At 44.6% G+C, this 24,826-nt stretch overlaps 1 protein-coding gene across 3 annotated transcripts in view; it reads left to right on the forward strand.

The window, feature by feature from the left end:
* Positions 1-7,659, forward strand: part of LOC138520143 (protein IWS1 homolog A-like) — a 721,593-nt gene extending 713,934 nt beyond the window's left edge. For all 3 annotated transcript variants that reach the window (XM_069632628.1, XM_069632629.1, XM_069632631.1), the window contains one exon: positions 7,512-7,659. In XM_069632628.1, coding sequence (XP_069488729.1) covers positions 7,512-7,544 — 33 coding nt within the window. In that variant the 3' untranslated portion in view covers positions 7,545-7,659. The remainder of the gene's footprint in view (positions 1-7,511) is intronic.
* The last annotated feature ends 17,167 nt before the right edge of the window (positions 7,660-24,826 follow it).

The raw sequence follows: 24,826 nt of genomic DNA on the forward strand, positions 1-24,826 counted from the left end.
TAACTAGTGTTTGGCATGATGCCATGAAATGCACAAGGCCTATACACCTACTATTCATATGTAAACTTACATTACAAAGAGGATTGACTTTGACGTTAACTGCTGAACCCATATGCATGCATATTTGTACATTGCCGAACCCATACCCTCACCCAGAATAATTTGGCTCACGCATTGTTTGTCAAGTGTTGGCAATAAAAGGCCGTAGGTATTATTGTACAGATATGGTTATGCAAATAACAATAATCACATATCATAAGATAATAACAATACTTTTGGGCACCGGGTCTTGGGGTCACCCCCTCTGGCCCGTGCCCGCCTTCTCATGTCCCACGACTTGTTGTGGGCACCGTACAGTGCCCTGTACTTCTTTTCCTTTGTTCTTCTCCCTTATTTGTAGGGTGGGAGGGTTTGTGGTAAAGAAGCAAAGGTTTGGAAGGCACTGAGTAAACAGTGCACCTCCTGTGTGTTTGAGTCCCCATTCAGGGTCCACAAACTGATTGTGTTTTTCTCAGAGCAATTGCTCTGTATTTATAAGACCCAGGGGAGCCCTGGGTCTTTGATATGTATAGTAGTGGGGGCTGTTAAGTTTCAGCCCCGGCTGGATAGCCGACTATCTGGCCCCCCAAGGGGGGGGCAGGTCTTTGAACCTGATCCCTGCCTGCCTGTTGGTTTCCTTGGGTGCTTAGCACTTTCTTGCATGAAGGAAGGGTGAGGTGATTGCTCACACCTCACCCTTCCTCGCATTGTTCTGTACAGACTGCGTGTCTCTTCGACTAGTGGGGGAGGAGAGGAGCAGTGGGGGGAAGAGGTTGGGCTGCCCCTCTCTGGGCCTGCTGATGGTAACAGCAGTTACCCTGTCGCGATTTGTGAGGCACTACAGCATTGCCCATAACTGCTGAACCCATATGCATGCATATTTGTACATTGCCGAACCCATACCCTCACCCAGAATAATTTGGCTCACACATTGTTTGTCAAGTGTTGGCAATAAAAGGCTGTGGGTTTTATTGTACAGATATGGTTATGCAAATAACAATAATCACATATCATAAGATAATAACAATACTTTTGGGCACCGGGTCTTGGGGTTACCCCCTCTGGCCCGTGCCACCACACGTGGGCAGGTTGACGGCTGACTGCGTTCCCCCAAAAGTATCTCCTATTGACAACCCCTGGAGGCTAGAGTTGCTATAATTTCTCGAAAGAAATGTTCCATGCCCTTGGTTGATAGGTGGGTGCCGTCTTTGTGAAAAAGGTCCGGGTCACCCAGTTCAATGGCTGGGTGCTTTATGAAGCCCAGTCCTCTTGCTGTACAAAAGTTTTCTAGCCCGTCTGGAAATGTCTACAGATTTGTAACAGTTGGCCTCTAGCCATTTCCTTCTGGGTAGGATGGCCGAGAAGTATATTTCCGTTCCTCTCCAATTATGTGAGATACCTGCAAGGGATGAGCACATGTCCTCAAGTAACTTTCTCCTCCAAAGACTACTAGGTCGTTGCCCCCTAGGTGGATGATCAGAAATTCTGGCGGGTCTCTGTATGTGACTAGTTCTGCTAATGTTTCGTGGATTTCTGCCCATCGCAGGCCTCTGTAGCCCCACCATGAGGAAATGGTGTTCCTGAAAGGTGGCCTTTCTTTGGTCTCCTCTGCCCATCGGCCCGCCTGAAGATAAAAGAGTGGCCGACTATCCATGCAGATTGCAGAGTGGTCCTCCCTTCGCATGGTGTTTCTGTATGAAGGGGGGGAAAAAGAGAGGGGTGAGGGTGGCTGGCTGTATTAGTTGCGGTCTGATGTATCTTTTGTAACAATCTGATTTCCAAACCCCTATGTTTTTTAGTTGTTGAGGAGCTAGACCTCCTTGCCATGCTGAGGTGGCAGCACCTATTCGGAAAGAGTGGGTGCCGAAGCCCCTGGGATCCCAACCCGCATTGTTGATTGCTTTCATAAGCACCCCTTTGAACTGGTAGCGGCTTAGTTCCGTGGCATCCCTGCGGATCAAAAACCTCCCCGCAACCTTGGGTCTTTGTGTATAGTAGAGGTTGGTAATGCATACCGGGCAGTTTACTGCCTCATCTATGCAACAAATGTTGATGGTTCTTTTTGCCCCAGTTTTTGATTGTTGGATTTCTATGCTGACGCTCTCCTGTCTGACCCTGACTTCCATGATGCTCAGCCCGTTGCTGGCCTTGGTGCTGGAAGCAATGAGCTCTCCCACCCGGAAAGCCCCGAAGTATGCCAGGAAGAAAGCCGCTCTGAACAATAAGATCTCGTATGGATGCCAACATATGGCTTCCACATGGTTTGCGATTTGTACCAGTTTGTTGAAATCAAGGGGGCGACGGGTGTCTACCTGGGGGCCTTCTATTCTGCCTCACCCTTTCAATGCGTAAGAAATTAGGGTGCTTTGGGTGGGGTCCGAATCACCCTGTATATTTGAGAAATATGAGACTGCAACTAGGTGTCTTTTAGCCCAGTCTCGCTTAAAGCCTTGGTCATGTGCCCATTTAAAAAAAGTTTCTATGTCTTTAATCGTTATTAACTCTACGTGTTTTGTGCCTGTGGCTTTAGAAACTGTTTGTAAGCACTTACTGTACTGCGCTGCGGTGGCGCTTGCCAGCGCTTTCCCTGCCATCTCCGTGAGGAAGCCTAGGGAGGTGTTGACACCCGTCTTTGAGGTGTCTGGTTCTTGTTGGACATCCCGGCCTTGGCTCTCTGGCACTGGCGTTGATGCCGTTATAATATTGGCACCCGTATTTGAGGTGCCTGGTTCATGTTGTGTATCCCGGCCTGGGCTCTCTGGCGCTGGCGATGATGCTGTTATTTTTGTTTTCCTATTATTTCCAGAATTTCGTCGGTATTGGCATCATCTGTTCCTGGGTGTGCGGCGCTAGCTCCTGGAATTTTGGCCACTGAAAGCGAGATAAGACATCTGCAATGTTATTATCTGCCCCAGCAATGTGCTTGGCTTTGACCACAATGTTTTCTTGTAATGTGACTGCTGTGATGGCTCGTAGGACTTTTAGCACTAAAGGGCATTTGGTAGACCTTCTGTTTATGGAGCCTACTACTGCCATGTCGCACCATACCAAGAGTTCCGTGTTAGCGAGCTGCTTGCCCCAGATGTGTAATGTTAGCCAGATGGGAAATATTTCTAGGAGGGTGATGTTTTTTGTCCACCCTGCCTGTTGCCATGAGCTTGGCCAGTGTCCTGCCACCCACTCTGTTGTTACGCTCACCTGGCTCCCACAGAGGCGTCGATCTGGACTGGACTGCTGCGGTCTCCCCCAGTGTGACGCGTAGGGCCAAGATGAGGGACTGGACTGGCCCACCTAGCTTTGTTTGGTTGGCCCGTAGGAATATTCTTATGCAAGTGGAGAAAGGGAATTAACCACCTGTGGAGTTGAGTGTAAATCCCCCACCCCGCTGTTCTCCCCACTGATCACCTTGGATGTTCCCTCTTATAGTCTCACCTGATGATTTGAAAAGATGAGCTCTCCATCCTGCATTGAGCGCAGGGGCACGTAGATAACCAGTTGCTTCACTGGCTCGAAGGAATTGGTGAGTTCCAGGACAATATTGACTCCAATATTCCTGGCAAGATGCCGTAAGTATGTAGTTCGTAAGAGTTCAAATGCCTGACTTTCACTCCTGTCCGATTCCTTGCAGGTTGCAGCTTGACCCTATTGAAGAGTTCCTCGTGGCAACCGGTAATGTTCTGGTAAGGTTTTGTATTATCCAACACAGTTCGATAAAATAATGTCCACATGTAACCTGTTGCTTTCTCCCTTATTCAGGCGCTGAGAGAAAGTATGAAGTCTCGGGGATAATGCCTCTGGCGGTAAAATCAGGTAAGTCTTTTGTGGTGAGGAGGGTTCCCCTTGTTAGTCCCTTGTTTCATCTTGCTGTCCTTTTGTTTCCCCTTAGGGGCCGGGGTTCGGCTAGGATGCAGTGGAAGCTGCGCCGACCTGTGAAGACTAATACCCCCGGTGGTAAAATCAGGCTCTTTTTTGGGGACCAATCCTAGCGGTGATATTATGTACTCTTTGAGGGGCATGTGGTCCCAGGGTCCAGCAATCCTGCCTAAAAGCAGTTCTTTCTTGATTTTGCTTTCCACTATTTGGGGGTTGTCCCTGGCCGATTTTAGGTTCAGTGGGATGTTCTGTGACCCTGTGCCCTGAAGTGGTATGATGAAACCTTTGGAGAAACCCCACCAAATATTTTCGCTGGTTTCTCTGTCTGGGTAGTTCAATAGCGCGTCTCTAAAATTGTTTGGGTTGATTGGGATACTACCTGGTGCCAAAACTGTGGTTGTAAAAACGTGGTTGTCACTAAGATTTTGGGGTTTTGGCTGGAAGTCTGGTGCAGTTGCTTGCTGCGTGATCACTGTTGCAGTTTGTGCAAGTGTGTTTGTACCAGCATTCCTTACCCCAAGAGCATTGGTTTTTACCAAAATTCCTGCATGGAGTGTTGGCTTTTGAACTATGGTTTTTGTTTTGCCTTTGAGTATTGGACTTAGCCGCCCACAGCTGGTTCTTACAAAAAGGCTGTTCTCCCTTTTTATGCTTCTCATTATTGTTATTTCTGGGACCTGCGTTTATGGTATTTTTGGAGGGGTTCAGGGAGGCCTCTTTCTCCGCTGGGAGCTCAGCATTTAACATGTACAAGTCGTTTTGGACCTCGTCCCATTCTATGGCTGGCCTCTCTGACATGCTTCTCCTAAATCTGAGGTCGTCTGCTAGCCAGGTCTTCCCTTTCTGCGCAACTTTCACCTCTCTTATTTTATCCATGTAGGCCCATATTTTTCTCCCATTATGAGGAAATTTCTCCTCATAGATTGTTGCCAAAATGGCAAAGGCTTGGAGCAAGTTGTCCCAGTTCTGTTCTACCTGGGCGTTTCTGGCTATGGCTTTCTCTTCTATCTTTTTAGGTCTCTAAAGGCATCTTTTCCTTTGTGTTGGGCTTCTATTAATGAAAAGACTTCTATGAATTCTTTGGCAACTATGGCTTCTTTGATTGTGACATCAATATTCCATGCAAGGCATCTTTTATATCTGTTCAGTATTTCAGTCTCGAAAGATTTCATTTTTAAATCTAATTGGGCATTGCAGATCATTGCTATGTCTGTTGGATTGTTGTTGCTCTGCTCCGTTTGCCCTACTGTAACTGTATTGGGAGATGACCATGCCTTTAGAGCCCCTGCTGCGTCTGCCGTGGTTGCCGTTGGTGCAACTGTGGGGGCAGTTGTTGGTGCAGCTGGCGCTTGCGGCTGTGCTGTGGCTGGTGTTGGTATAGCTTGGATTGTTGCAGGTGTGGGGGGGTCATCAATATGCTAGGTTCTAAAGGTATGTTGAGGTTTGTTGCCTCTTGTTCCCCTGTTTGAGGTAATTGTTTCTCCCTCATTTCCCTTAATAACTGCTGCATTTCAGACATGTTTCGCACAATTTTGCCAGTTTTTTGTTACCTTTTCTTGGGGCCATCCGTCACTTTCTGTCTCTTTGATGGTGTAGTGACGTCATCGTGGGTGAGTGGCATGGTTATCCCGTCCCTTGGCAGGCCGTATATATTCTCCCTCACCCAAGTCCAACCGTAGTGCTCTGCTGCTTCTGTGGCTGCCAATAGGTGTGGGGACTTGGGTTTTTGCGCTGGTGCATTGGCATCCCGTGATTTTCGTTTGGGACCCATGTTTTCTTTTTACCTGTTTCGGTTGGAGAGATAAATCTTAATGAGTGATTCTTGCTATGACAGCAAACTCTGCACCGTTGTCAAACTATTGAGCTTCCTGTTCCTGTTTGTCTGTAATAGTGGTTTTTTACACTTATACTGGTGAAATGTCTCAAATTGCTGTCTACCGTGCTGGGAAAGTGTCTAGTGATGTCATATAGAAAATTGTAACTAACCGTTCAGAATTGGGGCTGTAGGCTTGGTTCGAAAAGCACCCACCTTTCAAGTATGAGTCATGACACTTACTGACTGTGTCACAGCGACTGGCTATCAATTCGATTTAGCTCTGTATGTAGCTGTATAAAAAAAGGCCTGTTAGACTGACAATTAAAAAAGCCCTCCATGGGGCTATTTCTGACGTTTCTTTAGCCGTAAATTTGTTGATTTCCCAGGGCGGGCTCTCCCCCTTAGCTCTTGTGCTTACTTTGTGTAAGATTAGCCTGCTGTGGGAGAAGTAGGATGTAACTTTGATTTTAGTTTTTAGTATGTATAAGAGGCATATAGGAGTGTTCTATTTTATATAAGCGTGCAATGTACATCTCCTATTCCTCTCATATACACATGACAACTCACATCAAAGTCAGTTCTGATTTTGATGTGTTTATGTGTATAGTAGCGTACCTGTAAACATTTTACATTTCTACATGTATGCTGACATAAAGCTTACATCTTTTAACATGCTTGAATAAAAGATGGATGATACATAGATTCATATAAAATATAACTCATAATTGGCCAGCTCTACTTTCGACATTTAGCCCCATCACTATCCTAAATTCTTATTGTAATTATGCTATGAATCCCCAACTTATATTGTGATCCCTATGGCTTTAGGATGAGGGTGTGAACCAATATACATGTTTAGTTAATTGTCCTTGCAGAGGAGTCTTCTTTTGCTTGTGTGGGCATAGGTATTATATATGCATAGCATCGGCATTCGCAATCATGAAGACAAGTAGCTGCTCCACGTTCTGCTGTAGTTTGGGGCGTGCAGGATCTTGTTTTTATCAGTTAACAAGGACCCCTCATTTTTGGAATTTAACAAAGCATGTCTTCAACTGCTTGTCAACATCAGTGCATTCCAGGCAAATATCTGATCGGGTCATGATCGCAACATTCACAAACCTCCAGGGATGATTAGGAATTTTAAGTATCTCGACCTTTAGCTTAAGCAAGAAAATCCCCTCCATAGATGATCATTGCTCCAAAGTGTTTGTAACTTGGATGGGATCTGGTCAGGAGTTTATGAGAGTGTTAGAACTTTCGCAAACAGTTGCATTCTTTGCATGCAGCACCTTCCCAAATGCAATGAATGAAAATGTTTGCGAAGGCTCTTCCACTCTCATGGTCTCCTGACTAGATTCCATCCAAGTTAGAAACTCTTTAAAGCAATGATCATTTATGGGCGGGAATGTCTTGCTTGTCCTTTCTAACCACATTAGCAATTTCTTGTTTTATTTCTGTTTGAGCTACTTAGATGAGTTAAGATACGTATATGGACTTTTCAGCAATATCAACAGTGAAGGAGCTAGCATCAGCTACTTGGGCTGCTACTTCTACACTATTTATGAGATGGACTAATGTGTGGGTTATATTACACACTTATAGTTGCCTCGAACACTACTTACATTAAGGGCTGTGCCACCTAAATGGTTCTTCTGAATGCCCTTTTCAGAGTTAGAGCTCTAGTGCACTGCAGACTATTCGGGTAGACATACCTCATATAGCCCTGCCATGATAATGTCAATGCTCTGTACCTGGTAACTGACCTTTCATCTCTTTCCTCCAGGCCGAGGAGGATGCAGAGCCAGCCGGACACTGATGGAATTCTGTGGGAGAATATTATGCAGGTTCCAATTCAATACACCTGCTCTGAAGTTCTGAAGTTCTATGATATTATCAAATTCAGATATTAAATTTAATGAATTCCAAATCAACATGAACAGTGACATGGCTTTCAATAATATGTAGTTGCAGAGTGTGTATGTGTCATGTTATCTAGGGATTATAGGTCAAGGCGGGATAACAATACATTGTCATGGCAAAACAATACACCAAAAGCGAGAAGTAGTGCCAACCCTCACCACATATCCCCCTTCAAAATGTGCATCGGGCAACACAGCACAGGTTCACAAGGTGTGATTATACCTGGGTAAACCTTTCAGTTAACATAGACCTGTCATCATTTGACAGATGCTAACATGTCTTGTTAACATGTTTAAGCACATGTTAGCATCTGGGAGAGAGGGGCTAGTGAATCAGATGGTCTGGAAGTTTGGCAGAATACAGCATTGAATGTCAGCATTCCCTGCCAGCCCCCTGCACCTCTCTTTGTGACGGTGCCCGGGCCATAGTCCCCAATCCCCCCCACACCCCCACCCGCTCTCTAGGAGATCTGTACCCTACAACCCCACCCCCATCCTAGGAATCCCAAACCCACAACCCTTACCGAGTAACCTTCCCCCACAACACACTTCCTGACTCCCACTTTCTTGCACACCTCACCATACTCCTGCACATTGAAAAAGTAAAGGGACTCTGTTCTATTACTGTTTCATATGGCAGCCTTTTTGTTTGTATTTTTTTCAGAGAATATGGATCTTGCTTTCGGCAATGATGCTAATTCCGGTTTATAGTGATATTTTTGATCGCCATAGTTTAGAATGGCAAAGTTTTGAATTAACGACGCATTTTAGAAAAATAAATAATTGGGGGTCTCCCCCAACCCCCGTTTTTTAACCCCTTAACACCCATTTTAGTATAAAAAAAAATTTACCTACAAAAAATGCACTTTTTCGATGCATTGTTTTGAAACTTTTGGCATTCGAAACTATGTTTTCGAAAAAATGACTGGATACTGCTAATTCGCTGTAAAAGAAATCTATGGCGACTTTGCCCCTTTGCCCGGGATGCTAATAGTGTTAATCCTTGAAATCGAGGTCAGGTACTGGGGTAGAGGCCCTCAGCCCTCATGCAAGGCCCTGACCTCTCTCAGGTCTACCTTGCCTTGGGCTGATGGGCTGTTACAACCCGTGTCTTCCCTGAGACGTGGTGTGATGCTGTAATAATGTTAGAACTCTACCTGTAAAATATTTGCTGACATATTGAGTTCTGCAAATATCCAGACAGACGAATTTAAACAAGTTATTAAAATTGTAGTTGAGAATGTACCAATGTGTACTTTTTTGTGTCAGTAGAATACTCTCCTGCTGATTAAAAACATATGTATAATGTGTGATCTGCCATCAGCCGTAAAAGCTAAATGGGTCACCTTCAATGCCATCATTAGCAATCCTTTCATTTCTAGTTTTGGTGAATAGGTGGTGACCCAGACGTGTACGAGCAGGTTTTTCAGGGACCGAACTCGGTAGTTTCGGGAGTATGAGCTGGCATGGTGGATGAGCACAGTTGCACTTTAAATTCAACCCCACCTGCTGCCTAGCTCTAACCAAGGCGGTGCCTATGTGTTGCTTTGAACACAGTCTGACATCTATGGCCCGAAAAATACCCACTGAGTGTTTATTTAGCATTGTATTAAGCATCTGCATCTCACACTGGCACACACTGATCAGCGAGCCTGTGGAAGGACTCCTCACGGAAATGGCCACTCCCTAAGGTGAAAAGAACTTTACAGCAGCTCTCCCTACGGAGGAATGTCAGGGCACCCCTGCTTTATTAAAGCTGTCAGCGGGTTTGCCTGCCCTGGAAGGAGAGGTAATTTCAGACATTTACCAAGAGGTGGACTGCGGAGTCTGCTATCATTCCACTGCAGAGGCAGGAAAATAGAAAATGGCTCCCTAAAGAATGAATGGTATCTCCTTTCTCAGCCCATTCGTTGCTCTAGAAGCAGCAAAAATAACCCAATCGTGCTTTTTGGAACAGTGGGATATGCCGAAACACACATAATTTCACACCCTGATAATGTTCCTTTGTTGTGTGTGACGAAGGCTGTTCTCTGATGTAGGAATTCATGGAGAGCTGCACTGATGTGGAAAGTGTGCGACCTCTGCTGTTGGCTGATTTTACTGGCCAGGTTTAAAACTATCCTCACTTTAGTGTTCTCGTGTATGTCCTTAATGACAATAATATAACATATGGGGTGGGATGAGCTGCCAATGCATTCGTGAACAAGCATTGGCCAGGCCAACATTTTGGGCTTTTGTGTAGGCATGGGAAAGGCACTTGCCAGGCAGAGTCGTAGTGGTATTACCTGGCCATTGATGGCAGCTGGTACAAATTGGTGCGAGTACCTGTACATCTAATACCACCTGGCATGGGGGAGGCACTGGCTGTCCCCAAATGTATTCCACCTAAATTGGGGACTGTCATGCTGCAATGGATCGGTTATGCCTATGAGTTGCACACGGCTCAAACAATGGGCTGAATTTTGTCATTTGCCCAAAAGGGTGGTGGATTTTTGGTGGGATTATTTGCTAAATTATACACTGCCAAAATTCTTCCAATGATGATTTATGCGTCAGAAACTTGGAATGCAGTAACAGGTTTACAACTCCAATTAAGTCATTGGGCCTCATTACGACCCAGGCGGTAGGTTACCGCCTGGGTCGTACCCTTACCACCATGGTGTAAACTATGTTTGTTTATACCATGGTGGATGGCGGATTTACCTCCCCATTCCAAGGTGAGTGGGGCGGTAAATCCCCATTTCCCATTTTACCCTTCCCCATTCCCATTTTTGCCCCATAGGGCATAATGGGAGTGGGGAAGGTGCTAATTACGCCACCGTAAATTACGGTGGCGTAATTAGCACCATGGTCCCTTAGCGCCATGGATTTTAACGCCTGCAAAAAGCAGGCGTTAAACTCACCATGACGCTAAGTGACCTCGGATTCAGGCGTTAAGGGTCGGCGCCGTTTACGGCGCCTTTAACCCCTTAACGCCTGATTCGTAATGAGGCCCATTATCTCTCAGGAGACTGTTGTGTAAAAAAACACTGTCGGATAGGTAATTCACATGGAAAGTTTGATGGTAAGGCTTGAGTAAAGCGAGCTCAAAGAGTACCCAGGAGGACGTGTTTTTTGGCAGGGAAGGGCAGGCCATGTGCTGTCAGTGGTTGGGCACATAATGAAACACCTACAAGCTGTGTGGCCCTCATCTGCCATTTCTCCTTATATGTACTCATGCAATAGTTTACCTAAGAAACAAAACTAAAAATAGGAACTGTGTGTTCGTGATAATGGTGTCCGCATTCGCCACAATGAGGCAGACATCCATGGGCCAGCCAGAAGGGCGATTTAAGACCCCACTAACATTTCACTGCCAACTAAGCAGGACGACGGTGACCAAAAAGAGAAAAAGCCTTGTGCTGAGCCATTACTAAAACGAGGAAGGGGACAGGAAATGACTACTCAGGGACACAAACGTACCCAGTTATCAGCCGCTAGTTTGGGAGGTCACTATCAGCTCACTGTTTGTTTGAATAAATAAAATAACATCTGCTTATCAAACTAAGAGCAAAACTGAAGCGTCTTTGTTCATGTTGGCAGCAGCAATGCACCCTCGCTTACAGGTGTGGGGAAGAAAGTCTTGCAACAAGCTGGGAGCATGTGATCTAGTGAAAGCCTTTGCTTCTACCCGCCTCCCTGTGGACCTTATACAAGTTCCTCGTACATTATATTACTTGACTTCCAATACCCAGCATCACCATGGATGGGCCGATTACAGACCTGAGAAGAGAACCAAGCATGTGGACATGAAGGGGGCATGCAGGGCTTTGAACTTACTGCACAATAAATCCCTGACTCGCTTAAAGTGGAAAAGGTTGCTTTAATGTGACAGGCCACAGTTTACAAAAAACACGCTAACCTGGCTCCCTGGCCTTACAGACTAATAGATCAATTAACAGTTGCCAAAACAAATAAATAATGAAACAATTTACAATTCATCACTTCTTGTCCCTTGCTCCCTCCCTCCCCGCTCAATTCCTCTCAATCTTCATTCCTCCTATCTTCCAACTACATGAAGCCTCGCCCCTCCTTTTTCAATACCTCTTCCTCCTCTTTGTAACCCTGGGGTAGCCTGTTCATGCAAACAGCACCACCCCTCTCCTTAACCATGCTAGTACCCATTTTTGCTTCCCCGACCCTCCTCCAAAGGGCAATGTCCCCAGCAACACCATTACCCCCGTTTCCTCCACCATGCTCCCCTCAACACCAATCTTCCTCAAACCTATTATATGACCTGCAGCCAGGCTGGCATGCCACACCAGCAACAATATGATCCCTTTAACATAACATTGTCCCTCTACTGCCTTAGCCTGTCACACAAAATCACCAACCCCCAATAATAGACCACGCATCACCCCCTCTTAGACCTAAAAAATCTAAAATTTGGGGGAACCAAAACAGAAAAAACAGGACCCAAATCCAAAATAAAAGGGGGCTGGAGGGTGGGGACAAACGCTATGCCTCCATCCGTCACTTGCTCCCAAACCTTATCTCACCCCATTTTTACCTAGGAAAAAGGCGCTCTACGTGCTCGCTGGCGTGGGCAGCGCCCAAAACAACCCCGGGGGGAAATGCGTGCGTGTACTCCCTGGGTCCCCCTCTGCGCTTACTGCACATAAAATCCCAGACTCGCTTAAAAGTGGAAAAGGTTCATTATTGTGACAGACCACACCTTACAAAAAACACACTACCCTGGCTCTCTGGCCTTACAGACTAAAAGATCAATCAAAAATCGGCAAAACAAATAAACAATTTACAGTTCATCACTTACTGTCCCTTGCTCCCTCCCCTCCCCCTCAATTCCTCTCAACCTTTATTCCCGCATTCTTCAATCTTCTCCCAGAGGCCATGCCCCTACTTTTTCAATACCTCTTCCCTCTCTTTTCACCCCCGGGGTAGCCTGGTCACGTAAACAGCACAACCCCCCTCCTTTATCACACTAGTACCCCAAATGGCCATGTCCCGGGCACCAGAAAAACCCTCCCCTGAGGTCTTCGTTCTGCCCCACTCCCCCATACCACTTCTCATCTACCTGAAACCCTTTATAATATCCTCTACCGCCATCCTAACATCACACAAATAGTATTGGTTTCCCATGAGTGACAAGTGCCCACCATCCTGCCGAAACAAATCAAAAGCCTCATAAATGGTCGCCTGGTGTGCCAGCGATCGCACCCCACAGGACCTGCAAAACATCCCCATTTCCCTGTTAATCTTTTACTTTGTTTGTTCCACCGCCCCTACAAAGGCCCCTTCCATACACTTCTCAGCATCAACTTGGTCCCAACCAACCCCACCCATGGGTGTATCTCCCTCAACCAACTAAGATCCCCCTTCATCTTTTTTAACAGTGAAACACATGTTTCCCTAACCAAAGCGTTCTCCCCTGCATTAGAGGAGCTGGAACCCCATGAAGCTCCCTCATACCTACTGGCATTGGCAACAGTTGGACCCACCTGAGCCCCCCAGCCCCAGACCATCTCAACAATGGCACGTTATAATTACACCTGAACTAGGTCCCGAAAACCCTTTTCCCTGCATCTTTCCCCACCCATTTCACTACACAGTGTCCACATATCCAGATCTGAGGCAACTCACCACTCCTCCGTGCCACATCTGAAAAAGAAAAACATTTGTGAGCTTTCTCTCCAGCAACCCCCTTGCCTCCTGCCCAAATCCCTTTTGTTACTTAACACTCCCCATTTCCCAGCTCTCTAATGTATCCCTTGTACTTTGCTGATTTCCAGCATCCAAAACTCTTAACCTTTTTTTCAGACATACCCATCCTACTACCTTCCGATGCCACCCCCATCCTAAAAGAAGGAGTCCCAAAATTCTCAGCTTTAACACCCAGCGCCAACAGGGCTCGCTTCATCGCACCAAAAACCTGAGATGCCGTCACCTCAGACCCGTTTTCATGCTGGAAAACCAAATCATCTCTTCCTTTACATCTTTCCCGCCACCATGCTCCCACCTTGACTGGACACAAATCCTTACTACCTCTATCCAGATGTACCCAAAACCCCCTGCCCTTCTGATCTGTTTTTGATCAACAAATGTCTATATCCACGCTGTTTTCTGACAGCTGAACTAGCAACTCTATGTTGCACACACATTGAAAACAGGTTCCAGTTTTCTAGATATGTCTTCTACCCAACTACTTAAAAAGATTAAGACAAAGATGAAGTTTTGCAGCCAAGTATCACAAATCTCTTGGCAAACATGCGTGGTACAAAAGAATACTGGTTCCAACGTCACGCTGATGTACGTTGCATGCAACAGAACCTTGTCCCACCCACATGGTTTGTCACTTTAGTTGTGCAGAATATGCATGGGAGGACTTTCACGACTTCCTATGCATAGCAAACCAAAACAAGGAAGGGATAGACATAAAAACACCAGGGGAACTGTGCTCTCCTGACCCTGTAAATCCAGATTAAACAAAAAGGAAAATACATAGTCAAAACCTGTGAAGGCAGCCTTGTTTAACCTACCAAACCCAGCCTAATTAATCATATGAAGCTAGCATTGAAAAGCCCTCAAAATAGAGAACTGTACTACATGTCCCTACTCCAACTTTTTAAATCACAGAGAAAAGAAGATTTATTAGGCACCCATGATTCATTTGAAGATGCTTTCAATGCACATGAAAGCAGTATAACAAATGTCAATTTCAAGCAGTACAAAAACATGTTGGACAATGAACGTTAACAAGAGGAATAAGTTGAAGCACAACTAAATGAAAACATTCCTGTGGGCAGTCAACCTTCTGTTACAGGAAGCCAAGAACCCCTTGGAGAGCCACTCATAGTAATTGAATTAGCCATGACTGAAGTAGAAAACACCATGCGTCACTATGAGGAATTAGAAGAAAACTTAGCACTGCTCAAATCACAACTCAATGATAAGCAACGTATCATTTTCCAAAAAGTGAGTAAAGAAATTGAACATGGTTTGCAGCATGATAGTAAAACTTGTAGCTGTCAAAATTATAAACCTGTACTCCTATGTAAGCCGTAAAGCTGGTTCAGGCAAAACATTCTTAATAAAAATCATCAGCAAATTACTCCAAAAGTTAAAAACAGCAAACTTTCAGCTGTTGTAACAGCACACACAGGTTTAGATCCCTACAACATAGGAGGTAATACTTTACACTGATTACTGCTCCTTCCAGTAGAGCACCAAAATGAATTAGAGCACTATAAACTATCAAACAAAGCTGCTATTTAGCTACGTAGAATTCTGAAACAAATAAAAATGCTCCTAATAGATGAGGTGTGCATGGTCTCCAACCTAATGTTGGCTTTGATTCACCTCAGATTACAAGAAGTCCTTAAAACTAACTACTAAGAACTCTTTGGAGGAAAACATGTTATTGTTTTTGGAGATGTCCTTGAATTAACACCAGTGAAAGGTGAACCTATTTTAAAAACCTTCGGACACAAACAATGCTGCAACACACTTGGCAGCATAGGAAATGTAAATCTCTGGCAACATTTTTAATACAGAGAACTAACTCAAAACATGTGTCAGTTTGCAGACCTCACCTATGCTAACATTTAAAAAATCATTAGGATTGGTCTTCTTTCTAAAGATGCACAATTTATCTTAAATAGTATACTCATCCATGAGCTATATGGGCATGACACATCTGCTCCTGATGTCATGCAACAGTTTGCTCACAAAAATGTAAAATGTATGTCCTTAATGCCAACTGTATTAAGGACATACACAATTCAATGAGACAATGGTAAAAAAAAAAGAAATGCAACCAATAGTGCATATGAACTCCCCAGACAAACTGGAAGTGGACGGCATGACACTCCCTAGGTCTCAAAAAGGAACAGCATGACTGAATAGCTTAGAAAATTGGATCTCCAACACAGGTGCTTTGGAAAAAAATGTTAACATTGTGTCTAAATGGTAACGTGTAAATTGTGTTTAATTCTGAAACATAACCTTGATGTGGAGCAAGGTTTAGTTAATGAAGCAATTGGAACAGTTGTTAACTTCCAGACATATCCACGTGACAAAAAAATTCAGTCCATCAACATCCAATTTGACAAACTTTCAGAAGTTAAAAGGATAGGACGCTCAAGAGCACAATTCCTTCTCTTCAAAGACATGTATGTACGCAGAGAACAATGACCTCTATCTCGCATATGCAGTCACTATTTACAAATTGCAAGGTCTAACCCTAGAGCAGGCATTGATTGACATTGGCCGTACAGTCTTTAAAGAATGTATGAGTTACGTAGCACTGTCAAATCTACATACACTAGAAGGACTATTTCTAATCAATTTTTATACAAAGTCAAGGCTGAAATTCCTTGCATCGTAGAGTACAACAGACTACATGCAGTCTACACACCGCATCTGGATTTGTACCCTGTTCGTCAAATAGGTGAACTTGTTAAAAGAAAAATAATACAAACAGAACTTCTAATAGATCTCGCAACAATACCATTAAAGAAACTTAAAGCAGAAGCTACTCCATCAAGTAGCACAACCACAAACTTATGTAGTGCAAATGCAAGTCCACATCCAACAGCACAAACAAAGAGGAATATGTCTTCTAAAAAAACAAGTGCAGGTCCAGCAAATGACACAGAGACAGAACTCCCGGTCCTTTCACATTTTCCAACACACCTGGTGTAAATTGCTATGCAAATGTGTCAATCAATCTTCTGTACCAATTGCCACCAACTGTTCAAAACATTTACTTGAACGGCTCAGACCAGCCGTTTGTGTTTACAAATGCTCCTCCTTCATAGAAATGCAACAAATAATCCTGACAACACTTACAGTGTCTCAGAAAGAATGCTGTGTGGCATGGACGCAGGCACTCTTTAGGCCTTGTGATGGACTTGTTACCACCAATCTTTATTGCATTGTCACTCTTAAAGTCACTGAAAATTGGTTTTGGGAGTAATTCCTTTTTATCACAGACATTGATTTCAGTGTGTTCATTTCTACTACAGCCATCCAGTTGCTGAATAGGGAGCACTTAAATAGCGTGAAAGTAACTTGAAGATATGACAAGTTTTTATATTTTTTCAATTTTGCTTTTCAGCAAAAAGACTAGATATTACTTGCGCAATGATTATTTATTTGTAAAAATAAATCATGTGATCATTAAAAAAAACAATGTGAGCAAAGAATATAATATTTATAAAGGAAAAGAGAAAACCAGAAGATAAAGCATAAAAACAGCCACTCAGCCGCAGTCAGCAAAGACAGCCAAATCCTCTGAGAGGTAGCCCCCTGACTCTCTTTGCAATTCTCTTTTTTCGGCCTCTCTCTGTGATCTGCCCCTTGATATATGTTTTCTGACAGAAAGTTTAAGAATTGACTGCCCCTGACTGATGTCACATGTCAATCAGAACCACCTCCTCTGACCAAACCTCCTGGAAGCTTCCAGAGAACACGTGTTTTGCCTGCCATCTTTCAACAAAGATTCAGGGTAGGTTGCCGGGCATATGTCCCCTTTGCATCTAGAGGGCTTTAGACTCAGTAGGATTCATCAGGTTTCTTGGGTGGTGACTTCTCTGAAGTTAAACAGTGGGGCATCATGGCTGATGTTTATACATGCATGCATGGGAAGAGATTGTTGCTGAATGCTGGCTTTTTTACTCTGAATTTCACTTGCAACTTATCAATTTGTGTAGTAGGGCAGTTTGAATGGAGTTGCACAAGGTCGAGCCCCTGAGGAGTGTTGTAACTTGGGGGATAGGAGTCTCTAGTTCGTTCAGAATAGCGGATAATTATTTTGAGTCAAAGTTGGCATTGGCAATTCTTGTGTTGAGAGAGGCAGTCTTGGCGTCTTTGATGGCATTCTTGTATAACTTAGATTGGTTGGAAAAAGCATGTTTACAGGATGGGAGGGGTTGTTATTCCATTTAGATTCTGCTAGTCTTTTTCCCATTCTGAGAGTAGAGAGCTCAGGGGTTAATCAGTTATCAGAGTGGATGGTTTGTTTGGCTCTTTCCGGCATCAGGGGGCCAATTGTGTCAATGGCATTGGTGAGGGTGGTGGTATAGTGAAGTACTAAAGCCTCTGGGTCAGTAGACTCCAGTTGGTCAGGGTTGAGTACACTGAGAAAAGGGGTGAGATTCTCTGTGGTGAGTTTGCGGCAGCTGCAGGAAAAAGTAGGGGGTGAGGGCTAGTAGAGGCTAGGGCACGTGGGGCTGCTGGAACGAGATCACGTGGTGGTCTGACCATGGGCATGGGGAGTTACTTTTGACGGAGATGTAGTTTTTAAGATTTTACATTAGCACTCCCTTTTCTAAGTTTCACTTTAGGCATCTGTACAAGATCATAGGTGAACTGCTGAAGCAAACGGACAGTTTAGCAGTTGAAGACACTCCTGCTGCATGATCACACAATCAAAATTAGCATAGGTAAGGTGCTCGCCGGACTCTTGGCTGGAAGGTGTGACAGGGCCCTTGATTTAAAGCTGTTTTGGGGGGCTAAAGACCACACTCAGCTTGGTAGGCAGCATACCAGGGCAATGTCAGAGCCAGACTCAACCCAGAGGTGGTGTGGGGAAGTTAAAAGGGACCCTTATCCTTGGCTCCCCAGTATGCATTAAGCTGCATGTACTTTGATGCCTATTAGCCTCTGGCAAGGTCTCTTTCTTTACTCTTTCAGATGGTTCCTGAGAAAATACAGCAACCATTATGCACTAGACTCCTCAGAAACCTATGAAGGATAATTGGTCCCAGGAAGCTGCACCACCCAGAACAGAAAAAGAATTACCACAATGCGCCGTGGCCCAATAAACAAGACCCGGCCTGAAACAGGAGGAGCTGGCTGTGTACCCAAATAGGAATGCACAGGCTTCCCCATTCAGGAACAGAATGGAAGACCAAACACCTACCCCACAAACATCAGACTGGCTCCAGTGGAGCAGTGGGTCAGCAATGGTGGAGCTAGAACCAGTCGGCAGCTGGCCAGCACCTGCACTATGGATACCAGGAAACCCTCAACAAAACCTTCATAGGCAAGGATTTACTTAATCCAGGAGGGGTACACAGAATAAACAACCACAGTGACTGCATGAACCACTAAGCAAAGGTAAAGGCTCAAAATGTGCTTATGAACAGTTCCAGGAAAAGTCCCATCCCCAAGGCGATAGCCCAAACAGAGATTAGCCCAAGGAACTAGCTAATTTGGGCAACCAATGGAAGCAGAGTAATGCTGCTTGCCAGAAAGGAAACGGCTATAAAAAGCTGTCACAGTTAGTTGACAGTCCGAGGTACACTGTTGAGACAGAGAGAAAGAGAGAGGCGCGGGAGTGAGAGGCAGGGGTGTCCAGGAGAGCAGGGCCAGGGCAGTGTGGGGAGATCTGGAGGGAAGTAGATACGATCAGGAGGGAGTCATAGAGTAGAGTGAGGAGAAATGAGAGATGTGACAAGACCAGGCGATGGAGTACAGAGAGGGGAGAGATCAAAAGTGAGCTGGAGACTGTAAACACAAAGAGGGAAAGAGAGCAAGCCAGAAGATAGAGTGTGGAAGGCAAGAGAGAAGACCATGAGACCGAATCTGACAAAGATAGAGAGAGAAGATGGAAGGCAGAGAGAGAGAACAGAGACCGGTTGAGGGGCAGAATCGTGAGAAAAAGTTGAGAGGTGGTCATCCAGAAGACAAAGGTGCAAAGGCAATCAAACTATCCCAATTTGGAGTAAGGAGACTGAGGCACAGAGATAAGAGCCCCCTCAAAAGATTGAGGGAACGGTGTTCAGAAACCCTACCTAGATTGCAAGCCCCAGTTGCCTTCCTTTGTAATGGCATTTTTGTAATATAAACTGTAAACATATTGCATTTGTCCAGTGAACCTTGTCACAAGGGGTGTAATCATGGGATAGGTTAGATCCTGATACAGGGTTCACCAACAAGGGTATCACAGAGAGAGGTAGGAATACCTGCCAAGGGCTCAGCACAGTACCCTGTGGGTTGTCCTGGGAAATGTTCAAAGAGAGGAAACCACTCCACTAAACCCCAAAGACATTGAATATTTTACCCCACTGAAGATGTGGTACAGAAGCACTTGGCATCCAGGGACCAAACCACAGAAGACCAGCCCTACATACCAAAGCAAGGTCAAGATCAAAACTGAGCGGTGGGTTTGGAGGAAGAAATACTCTGGGCAGACATCAGAGATGGAGAAAGGGAGGGGATATCTGAAAAAGACTACTAAAGCAAGCCCCAAGTATAACTTCACTGATAAGCTCATCGAAGAGGTTGAGCCACAGTGGGTCAAACTCAAGGGATAGAAAGCTATCCCATCCAATGAGATCGCCTGGGCTACAGGCACATATTGTGATCCGTCAGACACAAGACAGTTATGGGAGAATGAAGACCAGAACCTCAGGAAAATTCACAAACACTGTCAAGACACATCCTGAACCATTCAGGCAAGCAAGAGTAGGTGTGAACACAGAGATTTGAGTCCCTCAAATGCAGGGAAAATAGTGGGCTCTCAAATTCACCCAGGCGCTTGACCAAAAAGAAATTATCACTGGAGGATGAGCAGATATTGGACCTGAACTCTGCTGGAAACAAAGGACTGGCAAACTTGGAGAACCTTCTTGCCCAAATGCTCCAGAGTCAGGCATATACCAAAAGAAGTCATAGGGAGGCCCTAATATTATAAATAATACCTTTAACGATGAGTCCAACCAACCCTCCTTAAGTCTTACGCCTAAGGATCTGGAGATAGGCTACAAGAATTCAACCAGTAATATTCAGGCCTGGGAGAGATCTGCCGAGAAGCCAAATTGTTAAACTTCTGAGAGAGCACTACCCTGAAATCCAGGAATGGCTGGGTCAGCAGCATGTCTATAATTGATCTAGAGAAGTCCTGCAATGACACCAGGCCAGGTACACAGACTGACAGCACTTGGAAGCGCTGAACAGAGGTAATGTTGAAGCCTGGATCTACAAAAGAACTAAACAACTGGCTCAAGTAGAAGGTGAAACATTGATCAGCAAGAGGGCTGATGGGTCAACTGCAGGTGAGGTGAGATCCCCAACTGGAGGAATGGTGGGAGCCCTTACTAAAAAGGAAGCTAAGACCCATCCTCCACAGGAAGCTTTGCGTCTGGTCCCAGAATGTGTATGGTTCGATACCACCAAAGAGGTGATCAGTGAGCCTGAGAGGAACCAAGTCCTCTAGTAAGAATAGAGCCTGATACCAATAACTAACCATATATTCATGGAAGAGGCAACAATACATGCAGAAACCACATAGCCAGAAGAAACCCCTGACCAAGATGCATCAAAGAAGCTGAACAGAGAAACGACCACAGCATCAGCCTCAGTGGATAGATGGGGTGGTGAATTCCCTGGATAGCAGATAGCAGTATTAAGTAGAAGGAGCAACCCCAACCGTGATATTCCATATAAGAAACATGGGGAGAGACTCAGTAAAATGGGGGATTTACATGTAAACACAGACCTTTGGGGCACAGACACCTTTCGTGCTTGCCGTTATAAAAGCCCACTAAGGAGCCCCATGGCCCCAGGTACCAGCAGAAGTCAGTTGAAGAAAAGGGGAACCAAAAAGAAGGTTGGAGGTATGCGGCTGGGTCATGGGTTGGCCCTATCAAAGGGGGCCAAGGACCACACTTAACCTATGATAGGTGGCCTAGATGGGCAAGACCAGATCTAGGCTTACCCCAGAACGGGTGTGGGGGAGTTAAGAGTGACCCTCAGCCTTGCTTCCCCAGTATGCGTGGAGCTGTGCATGTACATTGGTAGCTCTGTCTCTATCTTGATACCTATCAGCCTCCGTCTTGGCCAGGCTTTCAGATGGTACCTGAGAAACAACAGTAATCAGCATGCATCCAACTCCTCAGAAAGCTGTGATGGATCCTGAAGCTGCTCCATCTAGAGGACAAATACAAATATTATGATGCATCTGGGCCCAACAGACAAGACCCCATCTGAAAATAGGATGTTTGGACGAGTTAACCAAATGGGAATGGGCGTGGCTTCCCCATTCCTCAGACAAATGGGAGACAACACACCTACCCCACAAACCATAGACCGGCCATGGGTGAGCAGTGGGCAGCGTAAGCAGACCTATAATCAGCAGGGAGAACAACCCACCATTCAGCGAGACGGGGGAACCCTCCCCAAAACCTTTTTTTAGGCAATCAATTACTTGATTCAGGGGAGCACCTGAGAACAAACTATCACAGCAACCGCATGGAGTGTGTTATAAACATGGATGCTGAAAAGAGTGCAGTGCTAATGTTGCTTATGAACACTTTTGTGAGCAGTCGCAGCCCCCCAAGGTAATAGTTCAAGCATAGGGTGGAGGGTGAGTAAGGAGACAGGTGTAGTAACATGAGAGAGTGGTACAGGTGGAGACATGGCCATCTGGAGGAAAATGTTTCCAGGGCAATCAAACTACCCTACTAGATCACATAGGAAGTACCAGCGAGTGTCAGATAGATAAAATGAATGCATATCCACATGGCACAACATTTCAGAGACTAATCATTCTTAAAAATTCTTTGTCCATAATTTTCAATGGAAAATGTAAAATATATATATATTGCATTTAAATCCATACAAAACACCTGATTTGCATCAGAGATATGTATTTACACGCGTAATGACAAAAGCTGACACTTGACATGTGTGCACAAGCTTGTCTCTCTAAATAAGACTTTATCAAGACTAAAGAACTGATCCAAGTACTGGAATTGTGATATCCCTTCATTTACATTGCAACAATGTCCAGTTACTTATGTCTATTGTTATATAAGTGAAAGCTGAATATGTCTTCTTCTACCCTGAAAATCATTGTCAATCTGATTTGGAGCAAGTATGTTAATTTCAAAATATTTGCTATTCAATTATGGACAGAGAATTTCTAAGACTGATTAGTCTCTGAAACTTTGCGCAATAGTGCCATGTGGATTTGCATTCATTTTAAAATTAACGGGTGTTAAGTGTCAGATAACTACCACACCTGGCACATGTAGCAAGCTAATTACACACACCTATAATTGACCAAAGGTCTTTAATGTTCATAATTAATTATGTATACATTATTTTTAGGTGCAAAGGGAGTATGTTTCACCTGTTTTTCTTAACTGTCAGATAGATAAGTCAATCCCTTTAGAACCTACTTAGGATATGGATACGCTAGAAAGCAGCGGTAACTTGGCTGTGGAGAATCAGCAGTGCACTATGACCTGTTGGATTAGAGAGACTGCGCTAGAGAGGTAGGAGGTCTCTTAAACTTCGAGGGAAAGGTGTACACTGACCTCAAGTACCTTGCATGCTCCAATTATCTGCTTTTGTAACACCATTGTTGCAATAAAAAGTGTAAACCTATTGGATTAGTCTAATGATTAATTGAAATACTTGTTAGAAAGGTTAAGACTACGTGGCCTGTTACTGTACCATACTCTACCCCATTCAACTCTACCTCATCCCACTGTACCTCACCAATGCATGTACTCACCCCACAGAACCATTCTAAACCAAGACACTCTAACTCATCCCACCAGCTCGAACTTACTTTGCTACTATGTGCCACTCTCCCACTCTTCTTCACCCCAGTCACCTAGTCTACCTCTCCCACTCTGCCTCACCACACACAACCACTCTTCTGCACCCCTCTAATCCACTCTACCTTACCCCATCTAATCTCACCCCACTCCACTTCACTCACTCTCTCTACCTCACCTCACTCAACCTCACCTCACTCTCATGCCATTCACCGGTTTCCCTTCACTCACTCTACGACACCCTACTCACTTAGACTACTGTTGCCCTGAAAAGATTCAAAGGGTTCCATTCATGATAGAAGGACACTTTTCAAAGAATTATGTCAATAAGCACAAATAAGTACATGCCTGGGACACCAACTCAAAGAAGAGCCCAGGACCTCTTAAAAATGTTGAGGTCATAACAGACACAGCCTTCTTTAAAGATATCATAACTATGAAGAAGATGTTCTTGTATCAACTGAGAAATACCCGTGAATACCCAGAAAAAATGCATTGTGCAGGACAATGACCCCTAGCACTCCTCTGCAGCTGTCTTTATGGCAGAATAGGGGCTTACTTAGGTTCGAATACCCCTGGAATCTCCTGACGTAAATCTGATTAATTTGTTTGAGCACAACATAAGAGCTACCTCAAGCAGAGGCACAAGTTAACCAACAAGGCAGTTTTTTGGTAAGTCCTCAACGCAGAGACCTCTACACGGGCACACATTCACATTAAGGTGCTATGTTGGGAGGTTATGACCTGAAGAATGTGTGCAGCATATTCTGTGTGTAGTGTATTACACAGGTTACTAACATTCAGTATTGGGGACTACAAAGGGGGGGTTACATTAGTTACCAACACTGCGTATAGTGGTGAATTGAGTGGCCTAGATTTGTTAAGCCATAGGCTCTGAGTTTACTAATGTTGCAGCAGGAGCAATAACACTATCACTGATCATCACCAGTTTCAGAAACTATTGCGAAATTGAAAGCTGGACAGCAGGCAAAGTTCAAAGAGCGCGATGTAATAGTGTCATGGTCCTTGACAAGAGCATGTTTATTGTTCATACAAAGGCAGCAAATGGAGGAAGGATAGAGGGAAGTAAGATGTTGTATATTTCTCTGGCTGCAGGATGGGGCGAAGAACAAAATGGTGTTAAATGTTTTCCAAAAGCCAGGAGTTGAGTCAGAAGGGTGCTGGAAGGTTCTGGCACATGATGTGGTTATAGGTGACATCGTGAAAGGGGCTGGAAAATGATGCGTGGTGGTGACATCACGGAATAGGACAGAAAATGTTAAAGAATATGTACATAGGCAAATGAAGGGAAGGAACTGTGTTGGGAAAAGGTTTAAAAAGATGCTGAGAGAATAAAGTGTCAGGCTGAGAGGTCCTGTATCCGCGGAAGCTGCTGAACCCCCGACAATCCCCCTGAGATGTATTTCCCAGAACTAGTTTTCAATACAGCTCTGTAAACTACACCCCAAAGGGAAAGGGGGAATGGGACAACAAAACAACACCAGGCAGACTGCGTCAAGGCTAATCAGTGCTGAACCTGCAGAGGATAAAGAATAACATATACACTTCCTTAATTCACTTACTTAACCTTATGAATGGGAAGACATTAA

This window comes from Ambystoma mexicanum, chromosome 13, assembly GCF_040938575.1.
Source record: "Ambystoma mexicanum isolate Mex_15411 chromosome 13, UKY_AmexF1_1, whole genome shotgun sequence".
NCBI lineage: Eukaryota > Metazoa > Chordata > Amphibia > Caudata > Ambystomatidae > Ambystoma > Ambystoma mexicanum.